General features: G+C 48.8%; 1 protein-coding gene across 4 annotated transcripts in view; it reads right to left on the bottom strand.

Moving 5' to 3' along the window:
* ST3GAL3 (ST3 beta-galactoside alpha-2,3-sialyltransferase 3) overlaps positions 1-26,474 on the bottom strand; it is an 807,542-nt gene that overhangs the window by 619,164 nt on the left and 161,904 nt on the right. For all 4 annotated transcript variants that reach the window (XM_069227820.1, XM_069227817.1, XM_069227819.1 and 1 more), the window contains one exon: positions 3,498-3,642. In XM_069227820.1, the coding sequence (XP_069083921.1) occupies positions 3,498-3,612 (115 nt within the window). In that variant the 5' untranslated portion in view covers positions 3,613-3,642. The remainder of the gene's footprint in view (positions 1-3,497; positions 3,643-26,474) is intronic.

The following is a 26,474-nucleotide window of genomic DNA, read 5'->3' as shown; positions in this document are numbered from 1 at the left end:
CGGGATCACATGAGGCCCTCCTAGGGGGGCCCGCCCCTCAGTTTAAAGACCTCTGGGCTAAAGGGATCCACCTAGTGGGACTCAAATAAATAGTACCAAAGTTGAGGCCTGGCCTGGAGGGGGTGGGCTGGGGGATTCTGTTCATGGGTTCACATAGAAGCTGCAGGATAGCGCAGCTGTTCACAAGTTATGCAATAATGCATTGCCCGACACCTTATGACCTGTACAGATTTACTGAAGTGATGTTGGCTTATTCGTTGCCACGTGTAACACAGCGTGTGCTAGAACCTGTGACGGGGCACGGGCAGGAACGGCACATCCCACACAGAAATGGACTTCTTGTAGGAAAGACCGGGGACATACTAATGGAGATTATAGTGGCATATGGACAGCTGAAGCACTGTAGCACTGGGGTCACAAGCACACCTATATATGCACCAGCCGCTGCCGTGGATCTACGCGCTGTAAACGCAACAATGGGGCGATTTCCAGGGAAACTAAATGAAAGTCCATTCTGGGTAACCTCGAAGACCTCTCAGTTGGAGGCGGTTTATCCTCACTCAACGCCACAGAATAACAAATATGTGCCTTTCAATGGGGACAGTCCCAACCCCGCAGCAACGCCAGACATCGGGAATCGTATCTGTAACCCTGCGGCATCCACTCAACATCTATGCACTCAGAGGTGCTGAAGCAAACGCAGGCGGAGCATGGCATGTTACTTTAGTGGGCTGGGGAAAGGGTTCACAACCGGTGGCCCGGGGACCCCTGGGGGTCCGCAAAGCCTCCTCAGGGGGTCAGCGACTGCTTAGAAAATTAAAGAATATTAACAGATTAGGTCCCCAGTTTACAGTAATAACTTAGCAGGGGTTCTCCGTACTCTAATAATGATTCAGTGGAGCTCTCCGGGTTCCAGTAATCATAAAGTGTCAAAACGTTGGGAACTGCTGGGCTAGGGTATAAAACCGATGCACATCTGTTGGCCATAGGCGATAGGTATGCCATGACTCACAGCATCAGAAAGAAGCGAGTTACCGAAGATTATCCTTCCAGTTTATGTCTCCAGGGGAAGATAAATCTTTGAGTGTATCCATAAAAGCCCTAACTAAAATCAAAACGCAAGACTGAAACAAATCCAAAGAAAAAGAAACAGGACACAGCAATCCCAGCAGGAGACTGCGAAAATCCATGGTGGCTTTAAGAAAACAAAATGTGTATATTATCGTTAAGAAGAAAAACAAAGAGAGGATTCAATCCTCGGATGGGAATTATCATCATTCTAAGGTGAGGCAATTCAAAATGCCAGCAAAGCTAAATCGCATTGTATGCATCAAAAACAGACGATCCCTTCCTTTGGGGGCCCATTAAGTTTATTAAGGGGTCCTCACCCACAATTTAATCGTGGCTTCCTTCATTATTAGACCCCTCGCCCAGAGAGGGCTCAACCAGAGGTCTCTTTGTGAAAAGATAATTAAAATGAGCTAAGGTCTAAACTAAATTGATTAGCTTAATAATGGTCACTCTGAAGAAGTTAACCGGCATTGGCAAAGCTAATGCGCATTGCCAGCGCTGGCTGCGTCATAGCACGTTTAAAAAACTTTTAGCCATGCTGCTGCAAACAGAGCTAAAAGACATTGTCAAAGCCAATAGCTCTCGCACAGGACAGAGAGGGGAGTACATGAACACCAGGCAGGTAATGCTTTATAGTCATTCTACTGAGGGGTGTGCAGAAAAAAGAGAAGCCCCCAAGGGGATCCATTCTTCCCAAAGATCTGACAAAGGAAGGCCTATCAACAAGGCAGTCAATGAGGTCCAGGACCAAAACACCAAAGGAAGAAAGTGGGTGCAACTACTACAGCATCTACACCAACCCCTGCCTCAGCTGCACTGAAAACATACAATATACAGCACCACAATCCTATCAGAGATGAACTCTGAACTGCCTGAATGGGAAGCATTCATTACCTAATAGATCACTGATGAACAATATTAGAGATTTGATAAGACTGTGTGAGAACTCACACTGAAGGTGGCAAAGTAACTTAGAGAAGTTCAGGTGTGCAAAGGGGACTTACGCTAAGCCTTCCTGGGCACATGACTGGATAATAATTACCACTGTCTAACTGAATAATTTAGATGACCATGGTGGTGTTTCTAATTCAAATGCATGAAGACCTGCAGGAAAATCTATAAAGGTTCACTAGGCGCATGTCCAATGAGTCTACAGTCAGTACCAACGGAAATAGGCAGAGAGAAATATGCAACAACTGTGTCGAACCGTAACAGAGGACCCACGTCCGAACCAGACAGCAGAAGAAAACATTCTAACAATGAAGTAGATGACCATGCGCATTACCAGCAAGAAGAGGAGTTGTTACTCAAAATACTTTCTTCAAAGAAAAATAACTTGCACATATCCGAGCCCAACACTAGATGGCAGGATTAATAAGCATGTGTATCTATAGCACACATGCCTCGAACAAAACTTTCCGCTGAAGCTTAACTGAGTGAAGGCCGAAAAGGCAGGATCTACCCTTAAAATGGGGGTCACACTGCAGTAAGAAGGACTCTCTTCAACTGTATTTTCATGGAATAAGCATTTTGTAATTGCTCAATGTCTGCCAATGCTCGAGGTCGCTTCTACATACATAAGCTACTAAGCTTCAGTGGAAAGTTTTGTTCAGCGCATCGAGACCCTCACGGGTGAGTAGTGCGCTTTACAAATTCCTGATTGATTGATTGATATGCATGCACAGTGCCAGTGTATGCTCAGTTAAGTATGTGTTGAGCTGCAGTGTAGGCCTATGAGTAGTGGGAGCCGGTGGGCATCCAGAGGCAGTGAGCTCCTAGAGCAGCAAGTGTCCTGTGATAGTTAGTGCACAGATGCAGTGAAAGCCCAGTGGCAGTGGGTTCCTAGGCACTGTGTGGTGAGGATCAGTAAATGCACAGGAGAACTTAGCGCCAAGAGGCGCGCTCGAGGAGCCGTGTGTACCGAGGGTCAGAAGTGCACAGAAGTGTCGTGAGAGCATTGTGGAGTGAGTGCCTGGAGGCAGTGAGCTTCTGGAGCAGTGGTTCCAAGGGCCAGTGAGTTCCTACGGCAGCGAGTACCCAGGACAGTGAGTGCAGAGGAGTGAGTACCTAGATGAGTGTGTACCCGTGGGTAATGCTTGCGCAGGAGTAGTGAGAGCACATGGGCAGGGCCTTCCTTCGGAAGAGTGGGCCCAGAGACAGGACGTGCACAGAAACAGTGCGAGCATGGGGCAGGTGAGAGCATGGGGCAGTGAGTTCCTGCAGCAGTGAATACCCAGGGGTAGTGAGGCACAGTTACTAGATAAGAGATTGCACAACAGCAGCAGTGAGGTCTTGGAGCAGTAACCACCCTTGGGTCGTAGTTGTCTCATCAGAGAGTCACCAAGGGCAGGGCAGACACAGAGGGCCTGCGCTGAGGGTATCTTTGTAGGGTGCAGAGTCCACGGAGGAGAGCAGAAAGTACTCACTTGTGTCTTCCCACCGAAGTAGGTGCAGCTTCCAGGCAGAGTAGTAGAGGAAGCCGAGCACCAGGAAGAGGCAGAGGGCAAGCAGCAAGTTCCTCATGAACACCAGGATGCCCATCTTCACTGCATGCCAGCCGGGCTACATGACCTGCGGGTGAGAGGAGAGGAGAGTCAGTGGTGGCCGGAGAAGGGTTTCACAAGTCTAGAACACACAAGTATCGGTACAGCCCCCACAGATAGACTTCACTGCCCCCATACCAAGAGGCATACTCTAGGGGTGCTCCTGCATACTGCCCCAGAGGGACCCCCATGCCAAGCGACATACTCTAGTGGTGCACCTGCATACTGCCCCTGAGGGACGGACCCCCATGCTAAGCGACATACTCTAGTGGTGCACCTGCATACTGCCCCTGAGGGACCCCCATGCCAAGCACATACTCTAGTGGTGCTCCTGCATACTGTCCGAGAGGGACCCCCATGCCAAGAGACATACTCTAGTGGTGCTCCTGCAGAGGGACCCCCATAAAAAGAGACATACTCTAGTGGTGCTCCTGCATACTGCCCCTGAGGGACCCCCATGCCAAGCGACATACTCTAGTGGTGCTCATGCATACTGCCCCAGAGGGACGCCCATGTCAAGAGACATACTCTAGTGGTGATGCTGATCTGTGGCCAGAGGGACCCCCGTACCAAGAGAAATACCTTAGTGGTGATGCTGCTTACTGCTCCAGAGGGAAACCCATGCCAAGAGACATACTCTAGTGGTGCACCTGCATACTGCCCCTGAGGGACCCCCATGCCAAGAGACATACTCTAGTGGTGATGCTGATCAGTGTCCCGGAGGGACCCCCATACCAAGAGACATACTCTAGTGGTGATGTCTCTCAGTGTCCCGGAGGGACCCCCATACCAAGAGACATACTCTAGTGGGGATGCTGCATACTGCCCCAGAGAGACCCCCATACCAAGAGACATACTCTAGTGGTGATGCTGATCAGTGTCCGGAGGGACCCCCATACCAAGAGACATACTCTAGTGGTGATGCTGCATACTGCCCCAGATAGACCCCCATACCAAGAGACTTACTCTAGCGGTGCTGCTGATCAGTGCCCCGGAGGGACCCCCATGCCAAGAGATATACTCTAGTGGTGCTGCTGCAGAGGGACCCCCATACCAAGAGACATAGTCTAGTGAGGATGCTGCTTACAGCCACAGAGGGACCCCCATACCAAGAGGCATACTCTAGCGGTGCTGCTGATCAGTGCCCCAGAGAGACCCCCATACCATGTGACAATGCAATGCAAGGTATCAATGGTTTCCAACTGCAATTGGGGTACCAAGCTATTCATAGGTAACTGAAAACTGTGGAGGTAACTGATTTTCAAAGCGATAGATCTCCTTAAAGGACCCCTTCCACCTGGGAGACGGTGGCTGTAGGAAGTTGGCTCTACTATTTCAAAGTAAGGAATAGTATACACAGAGTCCAAGGGTTCCCCTTAGAGGTAAGATAGTGGCAAAAAGAGATAATTCTAATGCTCTATTTTGTGGTAGTGTGGTCGAGCAGTAGGCTTATCAAAGGAGTAGTGTTAAGCATTTGTTGTACATACACAAACAATAAATGAGGAACACACACTCAGAGACAATTCCAGGCCAATAGGTTTTTGTATAGAAAAATATATTTTCTTAGTTTATTTTTAAGAACCACAGGTTCAAGATTTACATGTAATACTTCAAATGAAAGGTATTGCAGGTAGGTACTTTAGGAACTTTGAATTAGCAAAATAGCACATACAGTTTTCACACAAATGACATATAGCTATTTTAAAACTAGACAGGGTGCAATTTTCAACCGTTCCTGGGGGAGTAAGAGTTTGTTAGTTTTTGCAGGTAAGTAAACCACCTACGGGGTTCAAGTTTGGGTCCAAGGTAGCCCACCGTTGGGGGGTTCAGAGCAACCCCAAAGTTACCACACCAGCAGCTCAGGGCAGGTCAGGTGCAGAGGTCAAAGTGGTGTCCAAACCGCATAGGCTTCAAAGGAGAAGGGGGTGCCCCGGTTCCAGTCTGCCAGCAAGTAAGTACCTGCGTCTTCGGAGGGCAGACCGGAGGGTTTTGTAGGGCACCGGGGGGTACACAAGTCAGCACAGAAAGTACACCCTCAGTGGCACGGGAGCGGCCGGGTGCAGTGTGCAAACAGGCGTCGGGTTTTCAATAGAAAGCAATGGGAGACCAAGGGGTCTCTTCAGCGATGCAGGCAGGCAAGGGGGGGGGGGCTCCTCGGGGTAGCCACCACCTGGGCAAGGGAGAGGGCCACCCGGGGGTCGCTCCTGCACTGGAGGTCGGATCCTTCAGGTCCTGGGGGCTGCGGTTGCATGTCCCTACCAGGCGTCGGGTTCTTGGAAGCAGGCAGTTGCGGTCAGGGGGAGCCTCGGGATTCCCTCTGCAGGCGTCGCTGTGTGGGCTCAGGGGGGTCAACTCTGGCTACTCACGGTCTCGCAGTCGCCGGGGAGACCTCCCTGAAGTGATTGTTCACCAAAAGTCGAGCCGGGGGCGTCGGGTGCAGAGTGCCAAGTCTCACGCTTCCGTCGGGAAACGCGTGTTGTTTCAAAGTTGCTTCTTTGTTGCAAAGTTGCAGTCTTTGGGGAACAGAGCCGCTGTCCTCGGGAGTTCTTGCTCCTTCTAGATGCAGGGCAGTCCTCTGAGGCTTCAGAGGTCGCTGGTCCCTGTGGAAAGCGTCGCTGGAGCAGTGTCTTTAGAAGTGGGGAGACAGGCCGGTAGAGCTGGGGCCAAAGGAGTTGGTGTCTCCGTCTTCTCTGCAGGGTTTTTCAGCTTAGCAGTCCTCTTCTTCTTAGGTTGCAGGAATCTACGTTCCTAGGTTCTGGGGAGCCCTTAAATACTAAATTTAAGGGTGTGTTTAGGTCTGGGGAGTTAGTAGCCAATGGCTACTAGCCCAGACGGTGGCTACACCCTCTTTGTGCCTCCTCCCTGAGGGGAGGGGGGCACATCCCTAATCCTACTGGGGGAATCCTCCATCTGCAAGATGGAGGTTTTCTAAATGTTAGAGTCACCCCAGCTCAGGACACCTTAGGGGCTGTCCTGACTGGCCAGTGACTCCTCCTTGTTTTTCTCATCATCTCCTCCGGCCTTGACGCCAAAAGTGGGGCCGTGGCCGGAGGGGGCGACCAACTCCACTAGCTGGAGTGCCCTGGGGTGCTGGAACAAAGGGGGTGAGCCTTTGAGGCTCACCGCCAGGTGTTACAGTTCCTACAGGGGGAGGTGTGAAGCACCTCCACCCAGTACAGGCTTTGTTACTAGCCACAGAGGGACAAAGGCACTCTCCCCATGTGGCCAGCAACATGTCTGGTGTGTGGCAGGCTGCTAAAACTAGTCAGCCTACACGGGTAGTCAGTTAAGGTTTCAGGGGGCACCTCTAAGGTGCCCTCTGGGGTGTCTGTTACAATAAAATGTACACTGGCATCAGTGTGCATTTATTGTGCTGAGAAGTTTGATACCAAACTTCCCAGTTTTCAATGTAGCCATTATGGTGCTGTGGAGTTCGTGCATGACAGACTCCCAGACCATATACTCTTATGGCTACCCTGCACTTACAATGTCTAAGGTTTTGCTTAGACACTGTAGGGGCATAGTGCTCATGCACGTATGCCCTCACCTATGGTATAGTGCACCCTGCCTTAGGGCTGTAAGGCCTGCTAGAGGGGTGACTTATCTATACTTCATAGGCAGTGTGAGGTTGGCATGGCACTCTGAGGGGAATGCCATGTCGACTTAGTCGTTTTATCCCCACTAGCACACACAAGCTGGCAAGCAGTGTGTCTGTGCTGAGTGAGGGGTCCCCAGGGTGGCATAAGATATGCTGCAGCCCTTAGAGACTTTCCCTGGCATCAGGGCCCTTGGTACCAGGGGTACCAGTTACAAGGGACTTACCTGGATGCCAGGGTGTGCCAATTGTGGAAACAAAAGTACAGGTTAGGGAAAGAACACTGGTGCTGGGGCCTGGTTAGCAGGCCTCAGCACACTTTCAAATCAAAACTTAGCATCAGCAAAGGCAAAAAGTCAGGGGGTAACCATGCCAAGGAGGCATTTCCTTACAGTGGCGACTGATGACAGGGGAGAGATGGGGCCAACAGCCGACCAGGGCACTGCGGCACCTTACCCCCAGCGCCATTCACCTAAAGCAAAGCTGTATTTTGTTTTTTAAATGTAAACATTAAGGAAAATTGAATGTGAGGGTCTGAGGTCTGATGCCCCCAAACGCAAGTAAGTATTAAAAGCATCAGTCGCAGGTAAACAAGGCGGGTGAAACCACACTGACTGGATCATTGCCTGGTCTCAGACCATCCCCCACTGTCACCAGAGCAGTAACCTCAGATCCCCCACTTAACCACACTGTGATCCTGGGCAAGTCACTACCTCCCTGTGTCTCTCTTCAAATCTTCTGCCAAGGTGGGCTCACAGACTAGACGACAAGCGGTCAGTGTAAATATGCACGTATGTGCTCATTAAAGCGCTAAAAAAAGATTTTTATTTCATCTATAAAAAAGCAAACAAGGGGTCCTTTTGTAAATATGAAACTCTTAAAATATGTGAAAAGGAAAGTGGCCTGCTTCCGCAAGAACCGACTGAGTGTTTCATCTGTGGATCTTCCAGTGGCCCAGTCATCACAAAGCATTATCCGTGGTTGTGAGTAATACCTGGCAGGCGTGTACCCTTGCCCTCAGACAGTGGTTGTGAGTAGTGGCAGGCGTGTACCCCTGACCTCTGCCCCAGACAGTGGTTGTGAGTAGTGGCAGGCGTGTACTCCTTCCCTCTGCTCCAGACAGTGGTTGTGAGTAGTGGCAGGCGTGTACCCCTGCCCTCTGCCCCAGACAGTGGTTGTGAGTAGAGGCAGGCGTGTACCCCTGCCCTCTACTCGCAGACAGTGGTTGTCAGTAGTGGCAGGCGTGTACCCCTGCCCTCTGCTCCAGACAGTGGTTGTCAGTAGTGGCAGGCGTGTACTCCTTCCCTCTGCTCCAGACAGTGGTTGTGAGTAGAGGCGGGCATGTACCCCTGCCCTCTACTCGCAGACAGTGGTTGTGAGTAGTGGCAGGCGTGTACCCCTGCCCTCTGCTCTGAGACAGTGGTTGTGAGTTGTGGCAGGCGTGTACCCCTGCCCTCTGCCCCAGACCGTGGTTGTGAGTAATACCTGGCAGGCATGTACCCCTGCCCTCTGCCCTCTGCCCCAGACAGTGGTTGTGAGTAGTGGCAGGCGTGTACCCCTGACCTCTGCCCCAGACAGTGGTTGTGAGTAGTGGCAGGTGTGTACTCCTGCCCTCTGCCCCAGACAGTGGTTGTGAGTAGTGGCAGGCATGTACCCCTGCCCAGGCGTGTACAGTGATTGTGAGTAGTGGCAGGCGTGTACTCCTGCCCTCTGCCCCAGACAGTGGTTGTGAGTAGTGGCAGGCGTGTACTCCTGCCCTCTGCTCCAGACAGTGGTTGTGAGTAGTGGCAGGCATGTATCCCTGCCCTCTGCCCCAGACAGTGGTTGTGAGTAGTGGCAGGCGTGTACTCCTGCCCTCTGCTCCAGACAGTGGTTGTGAGTAGTGGCAGGCGTGCACCTCTGCCGTCTGCTCCAGACAGTGGTTGTGAGTAGTGGCAGGCATGTACTCCTGCCCTCTGTTCCAGACAGTGGTTGTGAGTAGTGGCTGGCATGTATCCCTGCCCTCTGCTCCAGACAGTGGTTGTGAGTAGTGGCAGGTGTGTACTCCTGCCCTCTGCCCCAGACAGTGGTTGTGAGTAGTGGCAGGTGTGTACTCCTGCCCTCTGTCCCAGACAGTGGTTGTGAGTAGTGGCAGGCATGTACCCTTGCCCTCAGACAGTGGTTGTGAGTAGTGGCAGGCGTGTACCCCTGCCCTCTTCTCCAGACAGTGGTTGTGAGTAGTGGCAGGCGTGCACCCCTGCCCTCTGCCCCAGACAGTGGTTGTGAGTAGTGGCAGGCGTGTACCCCTGCCCTCTGCCCCAGACAGTGGTTGTGAGTAGTGGCAGGCGTGCACTCCTGCCCTCTGCCCCAGACAGTGGTTGTGAGTAGTGGCAGGCGTGCACCCCTGCCCTCTGCTCCAGACAGTGGTTGTGAGTAGTGGCAGGCGTGTACTCCTGTCCTCTGCTCCAGTGGTTGTGAGTAGTGGCAGGCGTGTATCCCTGCCCTCTGCCCCAGACAGTGGTTGTGAGTAGTGGCAGGCGTGCACCCCTGCCCTCTGCCCCAGACAGTGGTTGTGAGTAGTGGCAGGTGTGTACCCCTGCCCTCTGCCCCAGACAGTGGTTGTGAGTAGTGGCAGGCGTGTACTCCTGCCCTCTGCCCCAGACAGTGGGTGTGAGTAGTGGCAGGCATGCACCCCTGCCCTCTGCTCCAGACAGTGGTTGTGAGTAGTGGCAGGCGTGTACTCCTGCCCTCTGCTCCAGTGGTTGTGAGTAGTGGCAGGCGTGTATCCCTGCCCTCTGCCTCAGACAGTGGTTGTGAGTAGTGGCAGGCGTGCACCCCTGCCCTCTGCTCCAGACAGTGGTTGTGAGTAGTGGCAGGCGTGCACCCCTGCCCTCTGCCCCAGACAGTGGTTGTGAGTAGTGGCAGGCGTGTACCCCTGCCCTCTGCCCCAGACAGTGGTTGTGAGTAGTGGCAGGTGTGTACTCCTGCCCTCTGCCCCAGACAGTGGTTGTGAGTAGTGGCAGGCGTGTACTCCTGCCCTCTGCTCCAGTGGTTGTGAGTAGTGGCAGGCGTGCACCCCTGCCCTCTGCTCCAGACAGTGGTTGAGTAGTGGCAGGCGTGCACCCCTGCCCTCTGCTCCAGACAGTGGTTGAGTAGTGGCAGGCGTGCACTCCTGCCCTCTGCTCCAGACAGTGGTTGAGTAGTGGCAGGCGTGTACTCCTGCCCTCTGCTCCAGACAGTGGTTGTGAGTAGTGGCAGGCGTGTACTCCTGCCCTCTGCTCCAGACAGTGGTTGTGAGTAGTGGCAGGCGTGTATCCCTGCCCTCTGCCCCAGACAGTGGTTGTGAGTAGTGGCAGGTGTGCACCCCTGCCCTCTGCTCCTACAGGCTGCAGTGGCTCTTGCAGGAGGTACCTTGGCTTCCTGTTCCTCTCCGCCCTTGGCCTTTTGATTCTCTCTGTAATCGTTTCTCTCACTATCCGCCTCTCTGAATTCTATTCCTTTCCCTTCCTCTGCCTCCTATTTCTGTCTCATCTTTTCTTTTCTACCTTTTTCCAGCTTTCTTCTCTTTTTGTTTTTCACAACCTTCTTTTTAATGCCCTTTCCAAGCCCTGCTCTCCTTGTTGTCGCTCTCCTCTTCTTTCTCTCCGCCCTTACCTCCCTCGCCTGCATCACCCTCACTCCCTCTCCAGCTCATGCTTTACCCCTCATCCCACCCCACTCTCTTCCTCGCACCCCGCCCTCCTCACTCCCACAGGTGTCTCTTCTTTCCATTCCGTAGAGTCTGCTGCATGTCCATCTACCACCTCTCGCCAAACCGTCCGCGCTGGGTGCTGGGTACCAGAGGGGGCATCGCAGGGCCTGGCACGGCCTCACAAAACCAGCCCCTCAGCGCTGGGTACCAGAAGGGGCATCGGAGGTCATCGCATGGCCTCAACCACCCTTCCCCTCTGTGCTGGGTACCATAGGGGGCATCAGAGGTCCTAGCATGGCCTCACCCACCCATCCCCTCTGTGCTGGGTACCATAGGGGGCATCGGAGGGCCCTAGCACTGCTTTTCCTACCCAGCCACTCTGCGCTTGGTGACAGAGCGGGCATCAGAGGGCCCTAGCACTGCCTTACCTATCCATTCCCTCTGCGCTGGGTACCAGAGGGGGCATCACAGAGCCTGACACGGCCTCACCAAACCAGCCCCTCTGCGCTGGGTACCAGAGAGGGCATCAGAGGTCCTGGCACGGCATCACCTACCCATCCCCTCTGCGCTGGGTACCAGAGGGGGCATCGCAGGGCCCTGGCACAGCCTCAGCTACCCATCCCCTATGAGCTAGATACCAGGGGGGGGGCATCACAGGGCCCGGGGGAGCCTCAGCTGCCCATCCCCTCTGCGCTGGGTAGTAGAGGGGGCACCGGAGGTCTTGGCACGGAGTCACCTACCCATCCCCTCTGCGATGGGTACCAGAGGGGGCATCGTAGGGTCCTGCCACGGCCTCAGCTGCTGGACCTTGAAAAAAGTTCAAGTTTTACAAGCACAGGAAGACTGGCAACGGGAAAAGAAGCTTTAAGTGGAAACCACTAAACATCAAATACCTGGACCGTGACAAGACCTCACCATCTTGGAAGAAAGAAGCAGAAATCAGGAGCCTCATCTGTGACACAGAATCACTTTAGGGGCAGCTTAAGGTCAGTTTAACCCCCAACTTTACCCCTACAAATGCAGACTTCATAATACCTAGAATATGCCAGCTAAACAACTTCATGGAGAGCCCGGCCACCAGACTAATTCTTCAAGTCCTTAAAGCTTCTTTTCTTCCAGCATTAAATTACAGGCACGAGGCCTATCTAGGCCAACTTACCACGCTGACGGACCACCTGAGATGATATTGGCGGCATTTCCAGCAACCCCAGATATTTTTGTTGTTCTTTGGTCTCTACTGATAAAGGGCGCTAACCCAGAAACACGTGTCTAGAGATGAACAGTACTGTCTACACTAACTTTAGTGAAATACTACAGATCTTTTCAAGCAAGCGTTAATTGTTCAAACTGCATGTAGCAGGATGCAAGGGGCAGTGTGCTCCCAATCGGACTACATATTTTAAAAACCTGTAAAATTACATTACAAAAGCACGGTTAAAGTGCAAATCTGGATATCATACAAAACTTTAAAAAGAAAAATCCACTTGGCCTGGTTGAAAGCACCCGATCCTGCTAAAATGAGGCCCTAATCCTGCTTGAGGCCGAGTACCACACATTGGCCCTCATTCTGATTCTGGCGGGCGGCGGAGGCCGCCCGCCAGAATTCAGCCCTCCATAATACCGCTCCGCGGTCAAAAGACCGCGGAGGGTATTATGAGTTTTTCCCTGGGCTGGCGGGCGGTCTCCAAAAGACCGCCCGCCAGCCCAGGGAAAATCTCCCTTCCCACGAGGATGCCGGCTCGTAATCGAGCCGGCGGAGTGGGAAGGTGCGACGGGTGCTACTGCACCCGTCGCGTATTTCACTGTCTGCTATGCAGACAGTGAAATACTAGCGGGGCCCTCTTACGGGGGCCCCTGCAGTGCCCATGCCATTGGCATGGGCACTGCAGGGGCCCCCAGGGGCCCCACGACAATCCTTACCGCCATCCTGTTCCTGGCGGGCGAGCCACCAGGAACAGGATGGCGGTAAGGATTGTCAGAATCCCCTCGGCGGCGCAGCGAGCTGCGCCGCCTTGGAGGATTCTTAGGGGCAGTGGAAAACCGGCGGGAGACCGCCGGTTTTCCCTTTCTGACCGCGGCCAAAGCGCCGCGGTCAGAATGCCCAAGGGAGCACCGCCGGCCTGTCGGCGGTGCTCCCGCCCCCGTTGGCCCTGGCGGTTCTCTACTGCCAGGGTCATAATGAGGCCCATTATTTCTACACATGCATATTTTTTTTTAGTTGGAAGAACTTTTTTTTTTTCCGGATAAAAAAATTATACATTTTGTAAAACTGGTATTTTTCGGTTTACCTATGAATTTGTGGACCCGAAATTTAAACAGTAAATCGCACAAGAAAATGGGGCTACTGACTTGCCTGAAAACAGCACACCTGAAGCTAAGCTCCTTATTGGGCGCTTGGGAAAAGTAGCAATTATTCAGTTACATCGCTCTGTAATTGTTAACGCGTCCATTGTCCTCCACCTGCCTGCAGATGTAGGTGGGATTTTGTTGTATTGTATTCTGGTTTTAAACAATACACAGATTTAAAGCTAAAAAGGAATGGTTAGGACTTCTTAATAAAGTCGAGATCATACAGATCATCCAGGCAGGTCACCATCAACACAGCATTGTCAACCAATCCTAGACCTCCCATGGACACGTGACCGATTACAGTCAATCCAGGTAGGTCTAGACCAGCAAAGCGCTCTCAAACATTCTTAGAAATTCCATAGTCACATGAAGGTTGAGTGTCATACAGACCATGCAGGAAGGTCCCGACCATCAGACCATTCTCCAATCTTACGCATCCCATAGACTCATGAAGAGTGAGTAACGCAGTCCATCAAGAGAGGTCCTGACCAGTAGGGTGCTCTCAACCAATCTTACCCATTGCATAGTCAAATGATGGACAATTTCACACTTTGAAGCACTGTGCACACAAGATTAGATAAAAACACCTCTCTGGTCACTAACACACAACACCGCAACATAGGATCACAACATATACAACAATGACAACCACACGCTACTTCATGGTGTAGTGTGCTACCCGCCAAATAATACAATTCAGCACCCCGCAATGGGCTACAAACTGGTATATATATTGATATATTTATATACATATATATATAAAACTTTCTTTCAATAGACAGAGAACTGTCTTCATCTAACACAGCTAAATTCAAGCACCCCTTCTTTAGTTGGTAGACATTTTGTAATGGTTGACATTTTTTTTTCAGATGCTAAGCGCTAAGCAGAGCTTGCGTTGAATACATATAGAGGAAGTGGCTGAATGCCCAGATTCCTAGACAGATGGGCACTTTAATGCATAATTTGGCAATATAATGCTGGTGAAAAATCCTAGTACATAATACTTCATTACCAGTTTAAACCGATATCCGTCTTTGTCCTAAACAAAGACTCCCAAAAGTCAACATTCAGACGCATTAAACATACAAGGAAAGCAAACAGAGTCCTGATCTCACCAGTGGCAGCTCGCCACAGAGTGAATTTGTGCAATATTTCTCACCAAGTGGGGCAGAAGTGCGATTATATGGATTATGTTCCATGTGATGTACTTTTTATTTTATTTTTTTAGTTTTTCTCAGATGGTAAGTTTGATCCTATGGAGCTCACACTGATGCAAGAGTGTAGTCTAGAAGCATTTTTTTACACAAGCAAATAAACTTAAGTGCCCTCTCAGTGACGTCACCGCTCTGCTGCTGACACACATTAAGGATAAGCTGGGATGCAACAAGATCTGAGGACAAAGCACCTAGCAGCCTCACCCTTTTGCTATGTTGTGTGTGTTTATAAAGCGCACTACCACCCATGAGGGTATCCTGGTGCTGAGCAGGCGTGTGCGCCTAACCCTGCCTATGGTAGGTTGGCTAATTGAAAAGCCAGGTCTTCCACTTCTTGCAGAGCTCAAGAAGAGAGGAGGCGGCTCTGATGTAAAGTGGAAGGCCGTTCCACCCTTTAGGAGCGATGTGAGAGAATGCTCGTCCTCCTGATCGCGTTCTTTTTATGCATGGGATGTGTGCAGGTAGGAATCCTACAGATCGGCGGTGCCTGGGTGTTTGGTGGAATGAGATGGGACTGTTCAGGTGCTTGGGGCCTAAGTTGTGTAGTGCCTTGAATGTGTGTGAGGAGTTTTACGTGAGTGTGTTTTTGTTTTGGGAGCCAGTAGAGTTGCCTAGGGTGCTGGGTGATGTGAGTTCTGTGTGGGGGGTTGAGGATGAGTCTGGTTGCTGAGTTCTTGATGGTATTGGGCTATTAAGAAATTTAGACAGTTTCTTTGGGGAATTTCTTTTGAAGTTCACTCCGATCATAAACCATTACAAGAGATTTTTGGGAAGAAAGGTTTGGATAATATTTCTTCCCGCATTTGTAAATGGATTGTTGGGCTCCAAGATTATCGTTTTACAGTAAAATATGTTGTGCGGTAACCTCCTGTTTGCTGTCAATGATTATTGCGAGGTTCCTGGTGCGGGCGCAGGGTGAGGGTCCGAGTTTGGCCGGCCCCCCTTCAGAGTCCCATAGTGAGGAGTTCCTGCTTAAGATCATTGCTTCCGAGCTGTCTGGGCTGAGCTTGGCACCGGTGACTATCATTCAAGTATTGACTTCATTCATGCAGGCAGTGAACTTTTTTCTTGTGTCGGTGGGTCATAACCAGTGCCTCTAGCGCGCTAATTAAAAATTATAATCTCATACAATTATTCCTGGTCTCCTCCAGCAGCAAATTGATTCTCCAGCACCATATAACTGTCCGTGCCCGGCAGTGGTTGGATTAACATATAGTAATTAAAATTACTTCGCGATAAACCATAGAAATTCACTGAAAACCGGCAAAGGTTACAGGGACGTTATAGTTAGGAAACAGATTTTTTTTAAACATAGAAATTCCCTAAAAACAATAAAGATTACATGGACGTTATAGTTAGTCTCACATTTTCGCGCCCTCGCCATGCACTGCTAAATAACCCCTATATTGCAACACTCATGACATCTTTGATCACATCATTGATAATATCAATGTAATATTTGTAGTAAAACTATTGCGGAGAAAACTGTGCATGGCAGGGGTGTGGGTACCATATGACAAGTCTGGGCCCCAGGGGATGGGGTCAGGGGGGCTGCGCAGTCCCCCTCCCTCCCCCCCCCCAAAAAATAAAATGTTAAGGCTGGGCCGCAGCGGTGGAGTCCCCGGCCCGAGATGGGACTGTGTGGCCCTTCCCCCCACCCCAAAAAATATATATGATGATGGACGGACCCTGGGGGATGAGGTTCCCAGGGTAAAAATCATCCGGGAGAGGGGTGCTGCATGCTCTCTTCCCCCCAAAAAAAAAAATTTGAAGGCTGGGCCCTAGGGATGAGGTCCCCGGGGCTGACATCGGCACGGGGAGGCTACACGGACCCCCTCACCCAGGGGATGGGAGTCCCTTGAGGCTGAAGTTGGACAGGGGAGGAGAGCTGCGTGGTCCCCCTTCCCAAATATTATTTCTTTTTAGGACGGGCCCCAGGGGATGGGGTCCCCAGGGCTGAGATCAGCCTGGGAGGGGGCCATGCACCCCCCACAAAATATATTAATGCTGTGCCTCTGGGAAGGGATCCCTAGGGCTGAAATCGGCCAGCACAGGATGGCCCCTTGTCCACTCCCCCCCCCCCCCCCCAAAAAAAAATGTTTTAGAAGGACGGGGTTGGGTGGTTATAGGGTGTTGGCCACAGGGTCTGGCCGAAGCCCTTGTATGGCAGTGGTTGGATTAACACACAGTAATGTAAACTACTTCACATAAAAAAAAAAATAGAAACATTGAGAGTTATCTAAGTAACTATAGTTCATACAGGTAACTGTTATGTTATGTGAATTTATATAGCACATGGCTACCCGAAGGCCTCCCAGCACTCGGAGCTAGAACACTAGAGTCGAGAATGAGAGAGAAGGGGATTATGTTTTAATGAGCCAAGTCTTTAAAGCCTTGCAGAAGGTTAGTTCATGACTGATCGCTCGTAGGCTAAGAGGTAGAGAATTCCATAACTTTGCCCCCTGAAAAGCTAAAGATCTTCCACCCCATCTGGCCTTCTTCACTTTAGGGGTCACTACTAGGAAGGCTGTGGAGGATCTGAGTGGTCTATTAGGTGAATAGAAGGAGGCTAAGGTCCTCAGCATTTCTGGATCTCTATTGTGCAGTGCTCTATGCATGTGGCACAGTGTCTTAAATTGTATCCTCTTAGCCACAGGAAGCCAATGGACAGAGGAAATTCCTGCTTTTATAGATTCATGTTTAGATATGTTCAGAAGCAAACATGCAGAAGCATTCTAGACTATCTGCAACTTTTTAATCACATACCCAGGTGCTCCAATATACAATGCATTTCCATAGTCCAAACGTGAACCGATCAATGCCTGTGTAGTAAATCTTTTGGCTATGAAAGGTAGGATTGTAAAGACCCTCCTTAAATGCCTGAGGAGGCCAAAGGAGGTGGCAGACGTTTTATTAGCTTGATGGGCATGGGCAGTTGTGGATCTAGCCATACACCAAGACTCTTGATAAGTCCTTTGGGTGGGGGTAGATATCCCAAACCCTCCGTGATTGATGGATTGGTGCTGGGCTTTGTGTGTTGCCCGAGTATCATCACTTCCGTCTTATTATCATTAAGTTCTAACTTGCTTACGGACATCCATGCTGCCACAGCTTGGAGGCATGGACCAAGTGCTGAACCTTTGGTGCAGGAGTCATTAGATAGTGATACAACCAGCTGTGTGTCGTCTGCATATGACACCAGGGCCAGCCCAAAGGGCTTGACTATTTCTGCAAGAGGTAACATGTAAATATTAAATAAAGTGGGGCTGAGGGAGGACCCCTGCGGAACTCCACAGCTGTTTTTAACACACTCTGAGAAATATGATCTATCTAAAACTTGATATGATCTATTATTAATAAAGGAAGTGATCCAGTCTAAGGCAGACCCAGATATTCCAATCTCTTGTATCCTATCAGTTAGAATGTGAAGGTCTACTGTGTCAAAAGCGGCGCTGAGATCCAGGAGGATGATAGCTGTCTCCAAACCCTGGTCTAAGCGCCTTCTGACTTCTTCCGTAACAGCGATCAGTGCAGTCTCAGTACCATGTAGTGGTCTGAAGCCCATCTGAGTGGCGTGTAGGATATTATTATCCTCCACGAAATGGGAAAGTTGAATATTAACGTGCTTTTCAGCTATCTTACAAAGAACAGGCAACAGTGAGATGGGTCTATAGTTACTAAGCAATGCAGGGTCAAGATAAGGTTTCTTCAGGAGTGGTTTAACAATGGCATGTTTCCATTGTTCTGGCACTGAGCTAGAGGACAGTGAAAGATTAACAAGATTTGTGATAACAGGGACCGTCGCTGGAGCACCTAAAGTCAGCACCTGGGGAGGGGCTGGATCAAGGGGGGATTCTGATATCAAGGGAAAGTCTGAAAGAGTAGCGGAACCCATAGACTTCTCTTCTAATACCTTCTGTACCTGCTCAGCATCTCTAGGGAAGGTCGAATAGATGTCTAGTACTTTTTGTTGGAAATATGTTGCAAGATTATTAACATGTTCCTGAGAGGCATCCAAGAGTGCCAGGTCCTCCTGTGGCTGGGTGATCTCACTGAGGACGCGAAAAATCTCTTTTGGGGGGAATTTGCCACCTGATCAATTTTTGAGGAGTAGTATCTGGTTTGAGCTTTTTTTTATTTCAGTGTGATAGGACCGGATTGCTTTCCTGTATTCTTGTTTTAATGCTTCAGCATATGATTTTCGCCATCTCCTTTCCCATTTTCTACATTCTCTTTTGAGATGCAGAAGATGCGGGGTAAACCAAGGAGAGCTCTCCCTACAGCGTCCTTTCACTTTGGTGGAAAGCGGTAGAAGAGCATCTAAGCTGCCAGTGATCCAATTATTAAAGGACTCTGATATGTCCATAACATTATTTTGAATAGGTGGTTTATGCCTTTCTAAAATATTAATCCAGGCATCGGCTTTGAGATTACGCCAGCATCTGGTAGGTAGAAGGGTATTAAGAATGGGTTTCCTATGCCTAGATATGGCTAACTCGAGTGTTATCAAAAAGTGGTCGGACCGTGCCAAAGGGCGAGGTCACATGGGTTTTAATTCTGTGACATTCGAAAAGACTAAGTCAATCGTATGCCCCCTATTATGTGTCAGTCCCTTGATCAGTTGTACTAGATTTAGGGCATCCATGTCAGAAAGCAGAGATTTAGTTACCACACGGTCTGCTTCCTCCGCATGAATGTTAAAATTCAACGCTATAACTTGAGCCCTCGCCATGCACTAAGTACCCCACAAATTACAGCACTCATGATATCTTTGATAACATCACTGATAATATCAATGTAATATTTGCAGTAAAATGTTTGACGAAAAAACTGTGCTTGGCGGGGCACAAGTTATAGTTACCTTAGGGCACGAGTTATAGTTACTCGAGATAACTAACTGTAACAGGTGAATTTCTATGGTTTTGTATGTCTAAAATGTGAGCCTAACTATAACGTCCCTGCAACCTTTGTTTTTTTCAATGATTATATGGTACATACTGGCAGTTGCCAGTAGGTAGTTATAGTTCAGACCTAGTTACCATAAAAAAGTGTTTCTGACTTGGCTGTATCTGGCACCATTTGACGCATCTCAATGAAATTTTCCCAAAAACGTGTCTCGTTGGGTCTTATTGTGCATGGAAAGTTTCGTGGTGATCCGTCAAGCAGGGGCCGAGAAAAAGAGGGTCCAAAAAAGTGTGTTTTCCATGTTAATTTCCACAGGGATTTTGAACACGGCTACAGCCCGAACCACAGGACGGAATTACACCAAATTTGGCAAAAAAGGTAGTTCTTGGTCCAGAAAGCACACTTTGTTATTTGGTGTAAATCCATTCATTAGTTATCTAGAATTTAAAGAAAATCCAAATCTGTACCTCTAGGTGCGCAAATAATTGGCAAATTCTCCTGATCTCGTGCAGAGATCTGATTGGCAGCCAATACTACAACCAGAAAGTGTTGGTAGTCATTTTGGGACTCAGACTCCATTGAGTCCCACACAAAAACATAAAAAACAAAGAAAAGGGGGCAGGGTTTAAATACCATGACTCCCTAACCTTGGTCTTGGGGTTCCCCTGAGACACCACCAGGCAAAAAATCACCCCATTTACCATGGACTAACATATCCTTGCTTAATTATGGTACAAGGAGAATGGAACCACAAGCAGTCTAAAACATACATATCATCATCGGACTAGATAAAACTATACATAAGGTATGTTTCTGACATCTGAATATGGGGGAGGAGGGATATGCCCGTTATTTATAAGATGGATAATATAAACTTTTGGATAGTTTTTGATGTGATACATGTTCGGTGTAGGAGGCTGGACTGGCTTGTAGTGAGTACCAAGGGGTACTTGCACCTTGCACCAGGCCCAGTTATCTCTTATTAGTGTATAGGGTGTCTAGCAGCTTAGGCTGATAGATAATGGTAGCTTAGCAGAGCAGCTTAGGCTGAACTAGGAGACGTGTGAAGCTACTACAGTACCACTTAGTGTCATATGCACAATATCATAAGAAAACACAATACACAGTTATACTATAAATAAAGGTACTTTATTTTTATGACAATATACCAAAGTATCTTAGAGTGTACCCTCAGTGAGAGGATAGGAAATATACACAAGATATATATACACAATAGCAAAAATATGCAGTATAGTCTTAGAAAACAGTGCAAACAATGTATAGTTACAATAGGATCCAATGGGGAAACATAGGGATAGGGGCAACACAAACCATATACTCCAAAAGTGGAATGCGAACCACGAATGGACCCCAAACCTACGTGACCTTGTAGAGGGTCGCTGGGACTATTAGAAAATAGTGAGAGTTAGAAAAATAACCCTACCCAAGACCCTGAAAAGTGAGTGCAAAGTGCACCAAAGTTCCCCAAAAGACAAAGAAGTCGTGATAGAGGAATAATGCAGGAAAGACACAAACCAACAATGCAACAACTGTGGATTTCCAATCTAGGGTACCTGTGGAACAAGGGGACCAAGTCCAAAAGTCACAAGCAAGTCGGAGATGGGCATGTGCCCAGGAAATGCCAGCTGTGGGTGCAAAGAAGCTTCTACTGGACAGAAGAAGCAGAGGTTTCTGCAGGAACGAAAAGGGCTAGAGACTTCCCCTTTGGTGGACGGATCCCTCTCGCCGTGGAGAGTCGTGCAGAAGTGTTTTCCCGCCGAAAGAACGCCAACAAGCCTTGCTAGCTGCAAATCGTGCGGTTAGCGTTTTTGGACGCTGCTGTGGCCCTGGAGGGACCAGGAGGTCGCAAATTGGACCAGGAGAGAGAGGGGACGTCGAGCAAGACAAGGAGCCCTCTCAGCAGCAGGTAGCACCCGGAGAAGTGCCAGAAACAGGCACTACGAGGATGCGTGAAACGGTGCTCACCCGAAGTTACACAAAGGAGTCCCACGTCGCCGGAGACCAACTTAGAAAGTCGTGCAATGCAGGTTAGAGTGCCGTGGACCCAGGCTTGGCTGTGCACAAAGGATTTCCGCCGGAAGTGCACAGGGGCCGGAGTAGCTGCAAAAGTCGTGGTTCCCAGCAATGCAGCCCAGCGAGGTGAGGCAAGGACTTACCTCCACCAAACTTGGACTGAAGAGTCACTGGACTGTGGGAGTCACTTGGACAGAGTTGCTGGATTCGAGGGACCTCGCTCGTCGTGCTGAGAGGAGACCCAAGGGACCGGTAATGCAGCTTTTTGGTGCCTGCGGTTGCAGGGGGAAGATTCCGTCGACCCACGGGAGATTTCTTCGGAGCTTCTAGTGCAGAGAGGAGGCAGACTACCCCCACAGCATGCACCACCAGGAAAACAGTCGAGAAGGTGGCAGGATCAGCGTTACAGAGTTGCAGTAGTCGTCTTTGCTACTTTGTTGCAGTGTTGCAGGCTTCCAGCGCGGTCAGCAGTCGATTCCTTGGCAGAAGGTGAAGAGAGAGATGCAGAGGAACTCGGATGAGCTCTTGCATTCGTTATCTAAAGTTTCCCCAGAGACAGAGACCCTAAATAGCCAGAAAAGAGGGTTTGGCTACTTAGGAGGGAGGATAGGCTAGCAACACCTGAAGGAGCCTATCACAAGGAGTCTCTGACGTCACCTGGTGGCACTGGCCACTCAGAGCAGTCCAGTGTGCCAGCAGCACCTCTGTTTCCAAGATGGCAGAGGTCTGGAGCACACTGGAGGAGCTCTGGACACCTCCCAGGGGAGGTGCAGGTCAGGGGAGTGGTCACTCCCCTTTCCTTTGTCCAGTTTCGCGCCAGAGCAGGGGCTAAGGGGTCCCTGAACCGGTGTAGACTGGCTTATGCAGAATTGGGCACATCTGTGCCCAAGAAAGCATTTCCAGAGGCTGGGGGAGGCTACTCCTCCCCTGCCTTCACACCATTTTCCAAAGGGAGAGGGTGTAACACCCTCTCTCAGAGGAAGTCCTTTGTTCTGCCATCCTGGGACAAGCCTGGCTTGACCCCAGGAGGGCAGAAACCTGTCTGAGGGGTTGGCAGCAGCAGCAGCTGCAGTGAAACCCCAGGAAAGGCAGTTTGGCAGTACCAGGGTCTGTGCTACAGACCACTGGGATCATGGGATTGTGCCAACTATGCCAGGATGGCATAGAGGGGGTAATTCCATGATCATAGACATGTTACATGGCCATATTCGGAGTTACCATTGTGAAGCTACATATAGGTAGTGACCTATATGTAGTGCACGCGTGTAATGGTGTCCCCGCACTCACAAAGTTCAGGGAATTGGCTCTGAACAATGTGGGGGCACCTTGGCTAGTGCCAGGGTGCCCTCACACTAAGTAACTTTGCACCTAGCCTTTACCAGGTAAAGGTTAGACATATAGGTGACTTATAAGTTACTTAAGTGCAGTGTAAAATGGCTGTGAAATAACGTGGACGTTATTTCACTCAGGCTGCAGTGGCAGGCCTGTGTAAGAATTGTCAGAGCTCCCTATGGGTGGCAAAAGAAATGCTGCAGCCCATAGGGATCTCCTGGAACCCAAATACCCTGGGTACCTTAGTACCATATACTAGGGAATTATAAGGGTGTTCCAGTAAGCCAATGTAAATTGGTAAAATTGGTCACTAGCCTGTTAGTGACAATTTGGAAAGAAATGAGAGAGCATAACCACTGAGGTTCTGATTAGCAGAGCCTCAGTGAGACAGTTAGTCACTACACAGGTAACACATTCAGGCACACTTATGAGCACTGGGGCCCTGGTGAACAGGGTCCCAGTGACACATACAACTAAAACAACATATATACAGTGAAAAATGGGGGTAACATGCCAGGCAAGATGGTACTTTCCTACATTAGGTATGTAATGATAATGTAATTTCTTGTTCTAATTCTTCTCGCCTGTAATTATGCTATGCGAGACGTTATATTCACGACTGTGTATGTTCACACGCATCAAGGCGGACAGGGTGATCATGTGGGGTCTTTCTACCAGTAGGACTATTTGCACATGGTTTCTAACTTTGCTTCTGTGTGTTTTTATTTAGGTGTTTGGGAATAGGATGCTCTTCATCTTTGTAGTGTTTTAATGATGTCATTAGGTACATCTTGTATAAGTACTAGTTTTTGATTTATGTATATATGTTTACAGCCCTAAAGAAGTTCCTTTCATGAACGAAACGCATAGAGGCTCTTTTTATGAATATGGAGTAAAGAAAGTAAAATAAAGAAGATTCTTTAAAACTGGAAACTTTGGACTCTTCATCCTGGGGTGCACCTTTCCATACTGTTTTCGTTACAAATGTCTGCCTTGCCGCAGTACTACTCAAGGCTGGTATGGGGTGAGAGTGCACCGGACTCTAATTTATCTGGGAGGTGCGGTTTTTAGTTGTCCGCCCTTGCTTCGTGGTTGATAATAAATATTTCTTATTATTCGTGTCATTGCAGGGTCTGTTTTCCACAATGCCTCCTCTCTTAACCAGGGAAAGAAATGGATATACAGAAATTTCAAATCTGCTCTAGCCTTAAAGAATTTATCTAACAATGTAGGTCAAAAGTATGTGAATGAGCATGATTATATATCTCTGAGAATTTGGGTCGCTTACTTGGCCTTTCTGTCTGTTTTAAAGTTTTTTTTCTCTCTAAATATGGAGAAAAGAATGATTCACTTGAAATAAAGTGTTGTTGCAATGAACACAAGTACTTCTCGCAAGTAAAATGGATGATTTGTTTTGTTTATGGGTAAAAAGTAAACTTATCTTCTTTACTCTTTTTTATTGCAGGTTCTGTTCTCAAAAACCCCTTCACTGTGAACTGGCCAGAGAAGAATCCATGAGAGTTTAAGACCTGTTCTTTCTATCTTCATAGGTTCTGTTCCCAGAGATCCTGGCGTAACCGTAGCCCACTTGACTCAGTATGAGACTTCTGATTTGTTTAATGATCAGTGTCTAGCACATAGTTGGTTGGGAATAGGTATCTTCCTACCTTGTGCATGATGTTTAGTCTAGAAAGTAAGTACACAAAGGTATTCATTTTTCTACTCCAGTCACGGAGATGTCCCAGTGAATACTCCGGTAAAAATGTATACTATCAGACTAAAGCCAGAATTGTTAGGGAACTAGATTTTATTTACTTTGGGGGATTTAAGATGTTGTTTTCCATAGGTGGCTTGTATGAATGTGTTTCTCTTTGCTATTACAGATTAATTCTCAGCAACATTCCTAATTTGCAGGTATTAGAACCCTTGCTGGTGATCTTGTCCGACCATCATCTGCTACCTATGATTATGCGTGATCTTATATCTACTACGCTTATATTGAAGGTTACGAGGAGGGTTCACAGGTGGTCCAAACTACATAGTGAGTAGTGGAAGATTATCCTTAGTAACTCTAGACCTGAACTAAGCGACTATGTCCCCTTGGCCACTCCCAGGTTTTCTGAATGGATTAATAGTTCTTTGGACCAGATCCACTTTAATCTCAAGTAAAACTCACAAACTTGCTCGACAGGGCAAATGTTCCCCATGGTTTAACTCTCACTTACCGCCATTAAGAAAAGACTTCAAAAGTCTGGAAAGGAAGTGGAGAAATTCTTATGAAGAGGTGTGTAAGCAGGAGTATCGTAAAGTAATCAAGAACTATCACGCAGAAATTAGATCTACTCAAGCCTCCTATTGTGCTTCAGAGATAAATAAGGTCTCCAAGTCTCCTCGAGAATTTTCTTTGACTTGTGAAATCTCTCACCGAGTTTAAACCAGACAGCTCGCCACCTGAACCTATGGTGGCTCTCTGTAGTGATGTAGAAAATGTATTTCTGAAGAAAATTGTAGACATCTACTCATCTTTCCAGGACAGAACAAACGAGTCAGAATCCATCTTTAGTAGGAAAGATTAGAGGAGCCCGATAGAAAGCCTTCCATACCATTGCAGTAGACTTTCTTTCATAATTATTCAGCACGGTTAAGTCAGGCTCCACACATGACCCGGCCACTCTTCATGTTCAGGAGCAAGGGTTAGAGTATACCTTCCCAGTTCTGCAGAAACGACTTAATTTGTCATTAGTGAGTGCGTTGGTTCCCCCCAACAGCAGTGAAGCGTCTGCTACAAAAAGCCCAGTCTGAACCTGCTACGTCTTGGGAACTGCAGTCCCATTTCTTTCCTACAGGAGTGAGTAAGCTTTTGGAGAGGCATGTCACTCAAAACCTCTCATCATTCTTAGAATCTAACAAAACCCTTCACCACACTCAGACTGGGTTACTAAAATGACCCTTCTGGTGGCGGTAGAAGAACTTAAGATTCTCCTGGATCAAGGAGGCTTTGCAGTAGTTATACTTCTAGATCTTTGTGCTGCATTTGATACGGTAGACCACAGATTTCTCATGCAGAGAATCGCTAATGTGGGTGTAACAGATGCAGTGCATTAAAACGGCTTATGTCATTTCTTGAGGATAGGACCTGTCAGGATAATACATGCTATTCAAATACGCTTCCCTTGCGTCTCAGGGATCGGCACTCAGCCCCACCCTTTTCAATCTCTATATGCGCCCCCTTGCTGAGATTATACAAGCATTCGAGTTGTCAACAGACTTGTACGCAGACCATACCAAAATAGTTCTGTCCATCTCAAGAGAACACTGATTGAAATCCCAACAGTTTGCACCCTGCCTAGGGGAAGTGGCCAAGTGGATGGCCAGTTGTTGCCTTAAACTCAATGGAGATAAAACAGAGATTATGTTGTTGGGCAACAACCTTAACACAGCCTGGGGTCAGACTGCTTAGGAAACAACCCCTCTCCCACAACCCCTATAAAGAACATTGGTGCCTAGCTTGACAATACATTTTCGATGGAATCCCAAGCGAGGAAACTTTCCGCCAGCTGCTATGGTCTACTCTGAATGTTCAGAAACGTTTTAGATCTACTCCTTCTCCTGTTCAGAAGGCTCGCTATGCAGGCACTGGTGTTATCTTGCCTGGATTATGGGAATTATTTGCACTTTGGATCCCCGCACTATGTAATCAGGAGGCTACCAGTAATGCAAAATGCAGCTGCCTCCCTTCTTTCAAACGTTCCCAGTCATCA

The sequence above is a fragment of the Pleurodeles waltl genome, chromosome 4_1, assembly GCF_031143425.1.
Source record: "Pleurodeles waltl isolate 20211129_DDA chromosome 4_1, aPleWal1.hap1.20221129, whole genome shotgun sequence".
NCBI classification, from domain to species: domain Eukaryota; kingdom Metazoa; phylum Chordata; class Amphibia; order Caudata; family Salamandridae; genus Pleurodeles; species Pleurodeles waltl.
Note: the sequence above shows the minus strand (reverse complement) of the source record. Positions and strands in the feature narration are given on the sequence as shown.